The following is a 14,327-nucleotide window of genomic DNA, read 5'->3' as shown; positions in this document are numbered from 1 at the left end:
CAAAGGTCTCATTAAGTTCTTATTAGAACTAATATATATAACACAGTAGTTATTGGCCTAGGCTTGCCAGTCAGATTGACCTGGATTTAAGTCCTGGCTCTGTTACTTACTAGTGTTGATTGAACCTCTCTGTACCTCAATTCCTCATGTATAAGATGGGTATAATTGTACTTTCCACCTTATAAGAATTAAATGACAACACTTGTTAAATGCTTAAATCCAGAGTTACATCACCATTTCAGGAATTTATACTACCTTTTAAGAGTAATATTGTGCTAAAATAACAATGGGAAATATTCTAAAGCCTTGAAATTATCTTCCTTCATCAGGAACTCATTTCTCCAAACATAATACCAGTTTAGTTTTTCTCCAAACTCACTTTAATCGTTTCTCATAACAGATTTGTACTAGAAGCATTAAACGTTGCATTTTTTTCTGTTACAAAATTGAAAAGCATGTACTGTGCCTACATGATGGGTCAGTTTTCATGTGACATTTCTGTAATAACATCCATATTTAGGAAAAAGCCCTACTGCAAAGCTGAACCAAAGAGTTAACATGAACAGGTGAGCAAAGCAATTACCAGGCACTGAATTTCATGATGAGCCTGGCAATTATCTAATGATGACTCTCCTGTTTCAAAATTGCTTTTACCACAGGTACACAACTTAATGGACCCAATCAGAAAAATTTTCTTTGTCAATGCATACCTCACCTTGGACATTGTAAGTCACAGATAGAGCATTTGTAACATGTTTTGACGTATTAACCTGTATAAAACTCCGTAATAGAAAATTTGCATAATCATCATGGTTGGACCTACGATAATGCTAATTCCTTACTCAAAGTAATTGATAAACAGCAGGAGCATCTTCACACGTATCTGAGGGAGCCACATGAACGTACTTGGATTAATATCTTGGTAAGGCTCCCTGTAGCTAATTATAATCAGACACATTTTGCTTTTCAAAACCTCATCCACCTTTAAGACTTTAAAGTCACAACTAAAATTGGATTTCTATTAATTTATCTTCAGGTTTGCTGACTCTTTCCTGTCATTTCCATTTTTCTACTGCCCATCTAGTAGTTTTAATTTTTAATTTCAGACATTGTACTTTTTGCTATCAAATTTCCATGTGGTTTCTTTAAAATAATTTGTTTCCCTACTAATTTTCAATTCAGTTAGTGTATTTATCTTTATCTCATGGAGCATAATTATAATAGCTGCTTTTACCTCTGATTAATTCCAACATCTGGGTTATCTCAACACTAGCATCCCTTGATTATCTTTTTCCTTTGGAATTGGTCACATTTTTCTGCTTCTACCTAGTTAAATAATTTTGGATACCAGGTTGTATCAACTCTTGGTTTTGTTAGAATTTTCTGAGAACTATTTCGTTTGTTTGTTTAAGCAGGCAATCAACCCAGTTAGGCTCAGATTGCAAATTCTGTTTCACCTTCTGTGAGTGGTGGTTCCAATCTTATTTTCATTTTCGAAGACTTTGCTATGGTTCTTTGCATCCATCCTGTGCATGTCAGCTGAGGAGTGAGCCCAGGACTTGTGGAAATTCATACACAGAATTATAGGATTCCCTTTTCCAGCTCTCTCCTCTTTAGAATTTTTCTACTCCCTGCAACCCCATGCTTTCTGGACAACAGGAGACTCTTTTCCCAGTTCCTCTAGCCAAAAAGCTGGATTTCTCTGAGCATTGGCTACTCATGTCTCCACTGTTGTGCAGCTCCACAGATGGGGCCCACCTTGGGGCTAAGCTGTAAAAGAAAAGAGAAAAATATGGGAAACATCCTCATCAGGGTTGCTTTTCCAGGTTGACTCTCATAATCTGCCTACAACTGTTTACGTTTCAGAGTCTTCAAGTACTTGCATTTGGCCCAGAGATTTTTAGTTGTCATCCGCAGGAGAGATGGGTTTGAATGGTTTTATTCTGCCTTGGCTGGAACCAGAATTTCCCCTGCCTACTTCAGATTTTATCTTCCACCACTGTCCCTTCTCACTCACTCTGCTCTAGACTTTCTCTTCTTATGGTTTCCTAAATGGCCAAGTTTGTTCCTACAACAAGCCATTACGCTTGCTCTTCTCTCTGTATAAAATGTTTCCCCACTCTTAAATGTAAACTGTATGACCTTTTCTGACTTCTGTCCTACCATAATTCCAGCTGGACACAGTAGGCATGCAATACATACTTGTTAGATGGCTGGTTGGCCTGCTTAACTGAGAACCAATTACTTTGAACTGAGCATTCCAGTTCAAGCAAAATTGAAGTACAAGTTTATTCAATGAACTTAACACTAAACTAGCAAATAAAAGACGTCTGAGTCTTGATATAAAAATGTGTAAACATCTTACTATCTTACCTATCAAGAACTTTGCAAGACACATATGGTTGTTTTCTCTTTCATAGCTTGAACAACTAAGTATTTCTCTTTGCTACTCATTTTGCAGGACTTATATCTTGTACTAAACTTTGCTTCTCTTCTGTCAGTAATAAAGAATATTGGCATGGCTCCATTACCCATTAGTTGTTTAGGCTTTTGTTTTTTGTTTGCTCTGTAAATTTGATTCTCTTTAAGAGGTAGCATAGTATGGTAAAAATGACAGACTACCTTGGGTTCAAATTCAGTTCCATACTCACTAGTTGTGAGGCCTGGGTAATTTAAATATGCTTTCAATTTTTGTGCGTAAAATGAGATAAAACCACCTACCTTGAATGGTGGGTAGAGCATGTGAAATGTGTACTACAGTGTCTGGCACATACTGCAGACTCCCGATATTATTTTCCTATCCTTCTACCAGCCCTGCAGCACTGAGAGTTAGTTTGAGCTCTTCTCAGGCTTCTTTTCTTCCTGCTTTCCCTTCTTTTCTATCTTCAGCTTCCTCTCTCCCTATGCTCCTTTATTTTGGTCTCTAGGTAGCTGACTTACCACAGAATCCCTATGAATTTTAAATATATGTCTTCAGATATAGATAGATATAGACAGTTCTGAGATAGAACTGTGTTTAACTTTCTTGAGAAAGATTCAAGTTGCTTGAGGTTTTCAAGTACCTCTTAGCCAGGATTTTACCTCAGTAAATCATGCTCATAGAGATATTTTTGTTTTAACTTTATTGGATCTTTTTATAGAAACAATGGCTTCAGTCTTCTCCAAGGACAGCTAAACACATTAAATGGTGTTTGCTGAGTTTGGCAAAAGGGAAATTTTACCTTATGCCTACTCTTTTACCAAAGACTAAAAGTTATTTTCCTTTTCAAGCAGTTAATATACAATACTAATAATCCTAACAAGTCCATGCATTATTCATATGAATTGTGATGATTGTACACAGTAAACGAACTATTAGCTAATTAATTACTTAAAGAATATCTGTCATTCTTTTGTTGAGGATAACCATGTAAAATGTCGGGCTTTCCTGCCAATGATATCTTCATGGAAATATTGAATAAAACAAAGAAATTTGCTAATTTTTACCCCTACTTGTGGAATTTAAATACATTTCTCTTATGGATATAAGAATTACATAGATAAGAAAATTAGGAGATCTCTAAATTTCAAAAACATGGTTATAATTTAAAAGAGAAGCATAAACATGACTCTGATTTGCTAATAGTTCTTCCTAATTTACTTGTCACATTGTGTTCTGTCAGTTAATTGGACTACTTTAGCTCTCTAAGTTTTATTACATAGATGGTATTGTCATACTTAGTATTTTTACAGATTATATTGTTGATGTTTCACAGTATCTATAGGTCACATTTCAGTGTAAATATTATTAAATAGAAAAACGTTAACTAAATTTTTTTCCAAGTCTCAGATATTTCAAGAAGAGTAAATACTAAAGTAAAAACATGGCTATGTCCTTGAAAATTAGGTTTGAGGTTTATTTATCAATATTTAAAGGAGCAACTCACAATACTTTTGGAATGTACTTTCAAATTCCAAAGAGGTAGGTTCAGGAGACATTTCCAGTAATTAAAGTTTAACCCTTACATCAAGAACAAAGGATATATGCAATATTTTTTCTAAATTTACATGACAACTTTTCTCACATTGGGGAAACCCATTCAGCTACCTTAAATTCTTTCTAAAGCAAAATAAAAAGTAAAAAAAAAAAGGTCTCATTAGACTCAGAATAAACCAAAATGCAAAATTGCCAAGGAAAATGTCTTTAAAATCACTTAAAATCCTGCTTTAAAATTAAGAAGGAAAAGAGGAAAACTAATAGTTAACATTTTCTTTCAAAATTTCATGCCCAGTTGTAGGTATCTGCCCTGATGGGAGGAAGAAACTGATCACTGGCAAATAACAGTTAATAATGTCTTGATAAATAAACATTTGCAAATTCCCACTGTATCAAGTTAATGCAATTATACTATTTTCCTTGATCACAAAGTTAAATTTTTCTCGTCTTGAAATAGGGTAGGAGAAGAGGTGGGTTCCCCCTTTGTGAAAAAATATTTCTTTTATGGGGCTGGCCTGGTGGCATAGTGAGTAAGTTCATGCACTCTGCTTTGGTGACCCAGGGTTCATGGGTTCAGATCCCAGGCATGGACCTGCACACCACTCATCAAGACATGCTGTGGCAGTGTCCCACATACAAAAAGGAAGATTGCCACAGATGTTAGTTCAGTGACAATTTTCTTCAAGCAAAAAAGAGGAAGATTGGCAACAGACGATAGCTCAACGCCAGTCTTCCTTACAAAAAAAAAGAAAGAGAAAGAAAGAAAGAAAAAGGAAAAATATTTCTTTTGCTATTTAGATATTGGTACTTTTCCAGAGGTTTTTGCTTATGAGTTAAGAATTAAAACATATAACACCAGGCCATAAATTTTACCCCTTTTGTTTCTTAATTAACTCAAAATTTGGAACTTGTTTCCCATCAATAAATCATAAATGACATTTCCTTTCAGCTTTACACAAATGTTTAAGGCCGTAACAGAAACTTCACTTCTACTGAAAAGCAATATCAAGTATGTTCAGACACACACACATACATCTAGTAAGATTGTAAGAAAAATTTGAAAAGTGAACTCAACTCCAAAAATGAAGAGGAACAGATTGTTTCTATAGATTTTGCCTAACCAATTTAGAAAACAAAATGATTTAGAACATTGTGACTATTTCGGGTAGTATTCTTAAAAATTCTTCCTAGATATACCAATAATAATCTTAAAAACTCAAGAATTAATAGAGTTGTAAATGGTGAGAATATGTTTTTATTGAAGATAATGATTCTATCTTGCTGACTGAAAGGAGGAAAGAAAATCCTAATGCCCGTTTCAGGGATCTGTTCAATTCTCACCTTCCCAGTGAGGTGTATTCCAGGCTACCCAACACAACACTACAACCTTTCCACTTCTGCAAACCTCATCTTCCTTACCCTGTTCCACGTTTTCCACCTATAACCTCATATATGGTATGTTTGCTGTTTATCCTCTAGTATTTCTTGCTAGAATATAAGCTTCATGAGGGCAGGGATCTGTATCCCAAGCATCAAGAACAGTGCCTGACCTATACGAGGTGTTCAGTAACTATTGAGTGACTTGAAATTTAGTTTATTGCATCATGTTGTTTAAGATGTCACTTTTCATTTTGCTTCATTCTTAACTACCTCTTCGTTGCTCAAGAAATCCTTCTCTGATCCTTCCAAAGCATTAGTCAGAATATAATTAATTATGCTATGGTAATGGAGGGTCCCAGAATCTCAGCGTAAATTAATAAAGTTTGTTTCTTGCTCATGCTAATGTCTAGCGTGTTCACTGTGGGGGAAGGGAGAATTTGAGGGAGCTCTGCTCCATATAGTCCCTCAAGACCCAGGCTGACAGAGCCGCACCATCTGGAGCACCTCAAGTCCTTGGTTACTGCAGGAGGGGAAGAGAGAAGCTGAGGGATTGTTCAAGGGATTTTGTTTATTTATTTACTCGAGGAAGATTAGTCCTGAGCTAACATCTGTGCCAATCTTATTCTGTATGTGGGAGGCCTCCACACCATGGCTGATGAGTGGAGTGGTCCTGTGCCCGACATCCGAACCCGCAAACCCAGGCACCGAAGTGGAGCGTGTAGAACTTTAACCACTCAGCATGGGGCCAACCCCCAAGGGATTTTATTTTTAATGCCTTTCCTTGGAAGCGTCCCATCACTTTCACTGCTATTTCATTGGAATTAACTATTGACGATGGCCCCATCTAACCTCAAGGGAGTGGAAATTTAAGGGAGCATATGCAATGTTTGGTGATCATTACTAGCGCTCATTACATGCATCCCACATTTCACAGCATGTATCACAGTTTATAACTATTTTAATAAAGTCTATTTCTTCTACTAAAGTGGAAATTCCTCAATGGCAAGAGAGGGTATGTCTGTTTTGATCACTAACATATTCCAAACATTTGTTATATATAGCAGGGACTTGATAAATATTTGTTCAATAAAAAATTTTAAACCAAATATTCAAAATAACCTTTTTAATTTTTTAAAGAAAAAAATACTCTCCATAGGAAAGCATTTCTACTTTTATGTCCATGAAATGGAACTTATAAACATTTCCAACACACCAACTTTGGTTAAATGCACAACTTTGAAAACAACTCATTAACGCACACATCAAGATGCTAACAAACTCATTAATAGCCAAGATTCATTACTGTATGTCAAAGGTCATCCAGGGTTAACATTATTTTCATTACCATGAATTGTGAAATTCCAGTGAAATCTGTTTGCCTGAATCAAACTATTTAATCTCTAAAGTTGGAGTCTAGCATTCTCAAAAATCTAATTTACACACACACACATATTCACACACTAACGCCTGCACGCATGCACACACAAACACATACTGCCCATTAGGGCACTGGCGCAACTTAATGAAAAAAGAAAACAGAAACTGAAAGGACATTTGTAAACGTGGGATATCATTTGGACAACTGTATAGAGTAGGCAGAAAATCCGAAAGGTGCACATAAATAAAGGCCAATAAATGAAAGGCTACAGAAAGCCACACCTAAACATTTCAAGAATTTCACTAAACAGATTTGACAAACTGAAACACTAGAGCCATGACTAGAAGCCTTGCTCCATTCCACACAAATAAAATCTCTAACCATTTCAAGGACAGATGAGAATCCACATGCAACAAAGGAGATATAAATTATTTTTAATTTAGAAAAATGAAAAATATAAATCCTTGTTAAACACTTCATTTAAAAATATGCAGCTTTATTTTAAAATGTGGTAATGCTCAAAGACGGCAGTTGACTTCACTCATATATGTAAAAGTGTTCTTGAAATATCAATATACTGGTTCATAAGCTAGGTACTGCCCTCCAGCTAAATTTTTTTTCACCAAAATTCTCAAATAACTGTCAAAAAAGTTACAGGTACTGTTATAAGCTCACCATTACACGAAACATGTTCCAGAGCTAAATGTGAACCATTCATGAAATATTGTTTTTGATGTGATGGAAATCACATGAGCACACAAATTTAAAGACAACTAAGTGATAAACCAGCAGTAGCTTTTCTTCTTTTTTTGCAGGTGTTAAACTAATTCACTCTAAATTGAGCAACTGTTTGGGAACTATAAAAACTGAAAAGTTCATCCTTCTTTTCCAACCTATAAGGGAAAGAGAAAGGTGATGATGAAGTTAACTAGTAATATAGTGTTTCACACATTCTGTTTAACTATTTGACACATAATTTCAAAATGCAAATATTTAAAATGGTTTTTGAAGAGAAATATCTACAATGTTAAGCTTGTCTACACTAAATAAATGTAACAGTTTTCTTTACTTGGACATATATCATCCTGATGCCAGCGATATTTAAACATTCATGATGAACCAACCCACTGAATTGGAAGGAGCTCTCAATAATCACACATGATCTGCATCTGTAGCGTTAGGATCAAATCACTGTCCATTTTCTAATGTAAATGAACATTCTACAAATCCATGATAGAAATAATAAGCTTAAAGGCTTTGAGAGTATGCACAGTACAAATTTCATTTTTTAAAGAAAATATATACATGAATATACAGAAAAAATGATTGTATAGTCACTAAAGCATTAATAATGGCTGTGTCTCCAGACGGGATTGTGATTACTTTGTTATGAGAAAGTATTCTCAAAATAGGTAACTTAAGAACCAAAAAGTATTACCACCAATGAAACTACTTTATTTATCCTTTCCTGTCTTCATATTGCAAACTTTTAAAGCTACCAACCAATATGAATTTGTCAGGGTGGCTATCTACATTCTGATATACCTTTAAGAAGGAAGATCTCCTGAAAGATGAAAAAATAGCAAGATCATGGTCATAAAAGAATAGATTTGCTCTAAAATTTAAAACAACTGACAAGCAACTTAATCATTAGGCTTCCTATAGCCATATAATTCTATAGGAAAATCAGTCTCTAACATCTCATCTTTCAAAGTTTTAAAATATTTTTCTCTATTATCTTTTTTGCTAGTTGTTTAGGTACTGTCCTTATACCAGTTTGATTGAATATTTACTATTATTTCCATTCACAAACATTTCTCTCTGCTCTAGTAACAGCACTGCTAATTAAAACTTAAGCCATTTAAGATGAAGTTTTAGACGTGTGACTAATCATCTGGCAAGAATAAAAGAACAAAAAGAGTTTTACGTTAGCAGCAAATTAACTAGATTTAAGGGTCTTGATTTTTTGTAAGCCTTTGGAAGCCTGCATGTTAAACACTGGTGATTTTTAAATTCTCAATGGAAATGGTGATGGCATTCATTTAACCAAACTAGCTCAAACTACAGTGTAGTGAGAATATGCCATTAAAAACAAAACTGCCAGTAAATTCCTATTTTCAGACATGACCAAGATCTTCTTTAAAAACAGACTAATTTTAGACTCCAGTATAGTTTTCAACCATACTTAAGATACCTAAAGAGAAAAAATGTGTGTGTGTGTACACACACACTTCTCATACTTTTTTAGATTATACATTATTCACACTTTTAAAAAGTCACATGGAGAAAACGTAAACTTGAAATAACATTAAATTCCACTGTTCCATAAATGGTTTGCTTTATTTTCAAAATGTCTGTACAAGCTACGCTTTCACTTATTACCTTACTATGCTTGGTTGAAAGGATATGCCTTAGTCTTTAAGCTTTTAAGAATATTAGAAATAACAAGATTAAATTCAGGTACACAAAGTCCTTTAGACTATTCTGGAATATCAGTTTTTAAATGGCACAAGTCACATGAGTAAATGAAGTTTCCCACATATTGATGGCAGACTACAGAATCATAAAGAATGGAAAAGCCACAAATTGAGATCTGGAGTATCAAATCCATTCTGAGGAGTTATTTTCAGACATCTGACTTAGTAAAAAAAATACGTACATATATACGCACAATTTTTCAAGAATCTTGAACTTTTTCAGGATTAGAATGTTACTTAATGTGCTTAAAACAATTTAAATGTTGACTAAAGCCCTAAAAAATTACTGCCTCTCTTAAAGATGAGTAGACTGATACTCTACTCCTAAGTTGACAAAGGCCCATGGTTTTATAATTGTAGGCTTTGAAGGACAGCAGAAAAACAATTTACAGAAAACTTAATCACATTTGGCTGCCCATTATTTAAAATTTCAATGAATTTAAGCAATTTAAATTATACTCTCATTTAATAAAACACCCACACAATGACAAGAATGAGACTTTAATCAGTTTTAAGTGGAGTTTATAACACTAAGAGATAGAGGGTTGTTAACAAACACAATAACAAATGGACATCTGATTGGTATGAGGCATTATCCTGTACACATCATATTTTTTTGTGTATCCTCAGTGCATAGCATTTACACACAGAGCCACTGCTGCACAGCACAAGAGTATCTGAAGAGGCTGAATCAGAGTAAGGCTGTTTAACAGACTGAAATTTTTTAGTATATATATTCTATATGAAAACAGATTGAACTTTTGAACTGGCAGGGTAGAAGGCAACTCTGCCAAACACTGCAGTTAAAGCCCCCACTTTAGTGCACAGTTCCACCCCTTCCATCTGCATGCATGACACATTAACAGTATTTAAAGGTAAACGAGGCACTTTGTGGCAACCACAGCCATCGTTATGAACATATTGCACAAATTTTCTAGAACTAAACATGTAACTTGTACCCTACTTTTATTTTTTAAAGCTGAAACATTTGATGCTGCCGGTAAACTCCACTTAAGTTTATAACCTGTGCCACGGCAAAGAATGGTGATGCTATTTATTCAACTACCCTTTAATAATTATGGCAAAAAATATTCAAGAGGAGCTACAAAGGACTTGGGATGGTACAGGGCCCAATTGTAAGCTTTCTTAAAAGTGATGCCTTCAAGTAACTTCAGACATGTAAGCGGCTGCACATCCAAAAAGTCTAAGTAAGAAAACATTCCAGAAACTCAAAGAGATTACCTACAGAATGCATTTCAGGCTAATTATGAATACTGTCATAAATAAAGTTTTAATTAGGACTCGAAAACCTTTCAGTCATAGCAATTCTTGTCAAATTCTATGGGGATGGTAACTGAAATAAAGGAGAGTAGTACGTATAATATATATTTATATATATAATATATATATAATGCCATTTTTCCATTTCCAATGACTACACCATAAAATGTAAGCAAGGCTTCTCAAAAACATTGAAACATTCAAAATCAAAACCCTCATTCAGACCTTCACATTCCAAAGGAAAAACAATAACAGTGCAAAAGCCCATTATAATGTCATTATTTATGACCTGGCCCTCCATATTATATATTGGAACAATACAAGTTATGTTTCAATACACTGTGCCCAAAACTGTAACAAATAACAGTATTAATAACTATCTTCAAAATACGAATAGTTGATTTTCATTTTCAGCTTTTATGAAAGAGAAGGTGGCATATAAATTTCAATGGTGAGATCTTAGAATAGTTGTCTCTAACTTTACCAATTTAACTTATGAGCAATCAATTAATTTTCTATATATCAATGTTTAAATATAAATGTGTAAATCCTAAGAGCTTTGTTAAAAAATTTAAAAATTTTATTTGTTGAATGAAACTGACGAGGTATGGAAAACATGTCAACATTATTTACTAAGAATATTTTGGATAAAGTTCTGCCTCATCTATTTGCCATCAAACTCTATATATGCTGCTCTAGTAGGTCCTATGCAATCTGTGTGTGTAAATTAACTAGGTCAGACCACAGCTAGTGAACAATTTCAGCACCAATAAGTTATTGAAAATGAGATTTTACAACATTAAGAAATAAACTGGCTGGATGTTCAAATGTTCAAGGTCAAGGTATAATTTGAAAGACACCAAATTTCTGGGGGGAAAATCTTTTTAATCATATCTTCACATTAGCCTTACAATAGTAGTTGTACTCTGCTTAAAATCATATGCAGTCTGGGCATATCAAATATATGATATTTAAGAAGTGAAATTTAAGCCCTAGTCCTAACTCTAGCACTATGAAGAAATGATTCAACACTGCACATTAAAAAAAAAATCTATTCTTTCAATAGCAACTTGATAAAAGCATTATGTGGGACAATTTCTACTGAAAAAGTAAATGCCTTATTATTTGTGCAGTGTTGAAAATTTACTGCAACTCTAATTTCCTTTTTAACACAAATAATGTCCTTTTAAATATAAACATTATATGTATTCAGTATTCAAGTAAAATTCCCTAACAGTTAATGACATTTAAAAAATGTGCAAAACTGCAAAACTCATTGTAATAGAATGTGTAAGGTCAAAAGGGTGGAACGGCTGACAGCTATTGGATTGAATAAGTGCATCATAAATCTTTAAAGAAAAAAAACTGCTTACTGTAGAATCTCAAATTGAAATTTCCTGTGCAGCATTACAAAATATTTTATATTTATTGAGAAAAAAGAAGCTTGCAGGCAGCACATGAAGCATCCACAGCAGGTATATGATTGAAAACTAATAAGTGTAAGTTGTTGACTGATGTAGGTACTAATAGCATCTGACTTTTAGCACTGGCCTTGATTACACAGGAGATGGAGCAGTCATTACAATTGAGAAAACATATTTAATAAATCATTGTCAATTTGTATAATGTTTCAAGCCCATTCTTTGTTGATAGCCTCCACATTTATATGGTTAAGTCATTGTTGCTGTGTTTCCTATCTATGACCACATTATTTTTATCCCTTCATTTGTGGATTCTTAAGATGTTGTGGAAGGTTCATTCCTGTACCCCAATACAGATTCACTCCCTCTAGCTGCCTTTTCTAGCACCAATATGCTTAAAAAAAATAAAATGCACAAACAACAAGCAGTGACAGCGGCCAATTCCTCAAACGTCCAGATTAATAACTGTAGCATGCTAAAGAAAGGTGCATGTAAATAGCTGGAGATGGTATATGGTCCAGAGTCCAGCATAAAATATATTCCTTTCTGAGCATTCTCTCCATTCCCCTAACCCGAATACATGCATTAGAATGTAGCAAAATCTCTTAGAAACTCCTCTTAGCCAACTGCAAACTTATCTGTTGCCACAAGTGCAAAGGGGTAGGATGTGAACCTGTATATCGCAAAGCTCTTTAGCCACTTCAGTTGGTGACAGAATACAAAATGAAAAATTCCTACGTATACACATCAGTCTGTCTCCACTTTTTATAAAACTGGAACAAAATGGGAAAGTGCCATCTTTATTTATCCTAATTGAATTTTAAATGTCCTTTTGACACAAAAAGATATATACATAACACAGCTACACAACCTTTTTTCAACTGGACAACAAGTGTCAAAACCCTGTGGATGTATAGGGTAAAACAAGATTGGTCAGGAAAAGAGAATTGTTCCTATAACTGGTAATCTGACACAATGTCCTATTGCCATTAAAAAAAAAGGTCCATTTTCAGTTTATTCAAGTTTGTTTTCATGGAGTTTTATCCCTCTTGATAAAAAAAAAAATTCAGACTTTTGTAATTTGTGTATGCTGATCTTCATCAAAAGGTTCATTCTCTGGATCAGAGTCAGTGGTGTCAGAATATCTATAATGATCAGGTTCATTGTCACTAACATCTGGTGTTACAGAAGTTGAACTGCTAGCCTCTGGATTTGATGGCTCCTCTACTGTTTTTGTGAAGTACAGCTTCACCTAGAGAAAGAAGAGAAAGTTTAAATGGAAAATCCATAAATCTGATTAGCAGATTCATTTTTAAGTACTATGACAAACACAATCTTTTAAAGGCAGATCCCTTTTAAATGACCACCTTCTTAAGATTTCCTACATTTTCTTTCTTATTATATACTGAAAAGATAAACTGGGATGTTAATATACTATTTTATTTATTTATTTATTTATTTATTTATTGCTGAGGAAGATTCACCCTGAGCTAACATCCGCATGGCTACTCAGAGACAAGTGGCGTAGGTCCATACCCAGGAACTAAATCCAGACTGCTAAACTTAACCACTAGGCCACTGGGGTTGGCCCTATACTATTTTTTTAATAAGCATAAACTGCAAGCATTAACTAAATAATTCTATAAAAGAAATGCACTGAGATTGAAGTTCATCAATAGTTCACATAATATATTTTCAATCACAAAATTCAATTTACAAATAGTTGAGTTCCAAAAGAACGTTTCACTTACTACTTGTCTAAAACACAATGTGTTTTCTGATACAAACAATACCAAAAAAATACTATACTACACAAAATACTGATCAACAATGATGTTAGGATCCCATTAGCCCTAAAAACTTCACCTAACAGGAGGAAGGAGAAGAAAGTTATCATACAGTGGTGTAAATAGTGGACCAAGAGCCTTTACAGGCATAGCTGAAATAACTGTCAAAACACTCTGCAAGGCAGGTATTTCTATTATAAAGAGGAGGAAGCTAAGGCCCAGAAAGGTTAGGAAACTTGCCAAAGGCCACATATATCTAGTAGGTGGTAGATGTGGGACTTAAATCAGATCTGAGTTCAAATCCCTTACTCATTCTATCCTATCTAGAGTTCCTCCCCCATTAACCAAGAGTCATGATCAGTTCTTCTCCTTCTCTTACATCCAACATCCAGCCATCAGTACATCCTTCTACTTCTATTATCAAAATACCATATATGCCTAATCTGACAGCTTCTCATTACCCCTCACTGCCTCACTCTAGTCCAAGCAACCACCACCTCTCATCTGAACTAAACCACTGCAACAGCCTCTTAACCAATCTCTCAGCTTTGCATACTTGCCCCCTCTCCCTACTTTCCTCTCCAGTCTATATTTTAAAGGAGTGGACAGAGTGAACTTTCAAAGACA

General features: G+C 34.4%; 1 protein-coding gene across 1 annotated transcript in view; it reads right to left on the bottom strand.

Annotated features, from left to right (window-relative positions):
* Window positions 1–6,464: 6,464 nt before the first annotated feature.
* Window positions 6,465–14,327, bottom strand: part of PTEN (phosphatase and tensin homolog) — a gene marked incomplete at its 5' end in the record, with an annotated part of 91,006 nt that continues 83,143 nt past the window's right edge. Inside the window, one exon of the mRNA XM_046652820.1 lies at window positions 6,465–13,165. Coding sequence (XP_046508776.1) covers window positions 12,980–13,165 — 186 coding nt within the window. The remainder of the gene's footprint in view (window positions 13,166–14,327) is intronic.

The sequence above is a fragment of the Equus quagga genome, chromosome 2, assembly GCF_021613505.1.
Source record: "Equus quagga isolate Etosha38 chromosome 2, UCLA_HA_Equagga_1.0, whole genome shotgun sequence".
NCBI lineage: Eukaryota > Metazoa > Chordata > Mammalia > Perissodactyla > Equidae > Equus > Equus quagga.
The sequence above is the reverse complement of the archived record's forward strand: the minus strand, read 5'-3'. Positions and strand labels throughout refer to the sequence as shown.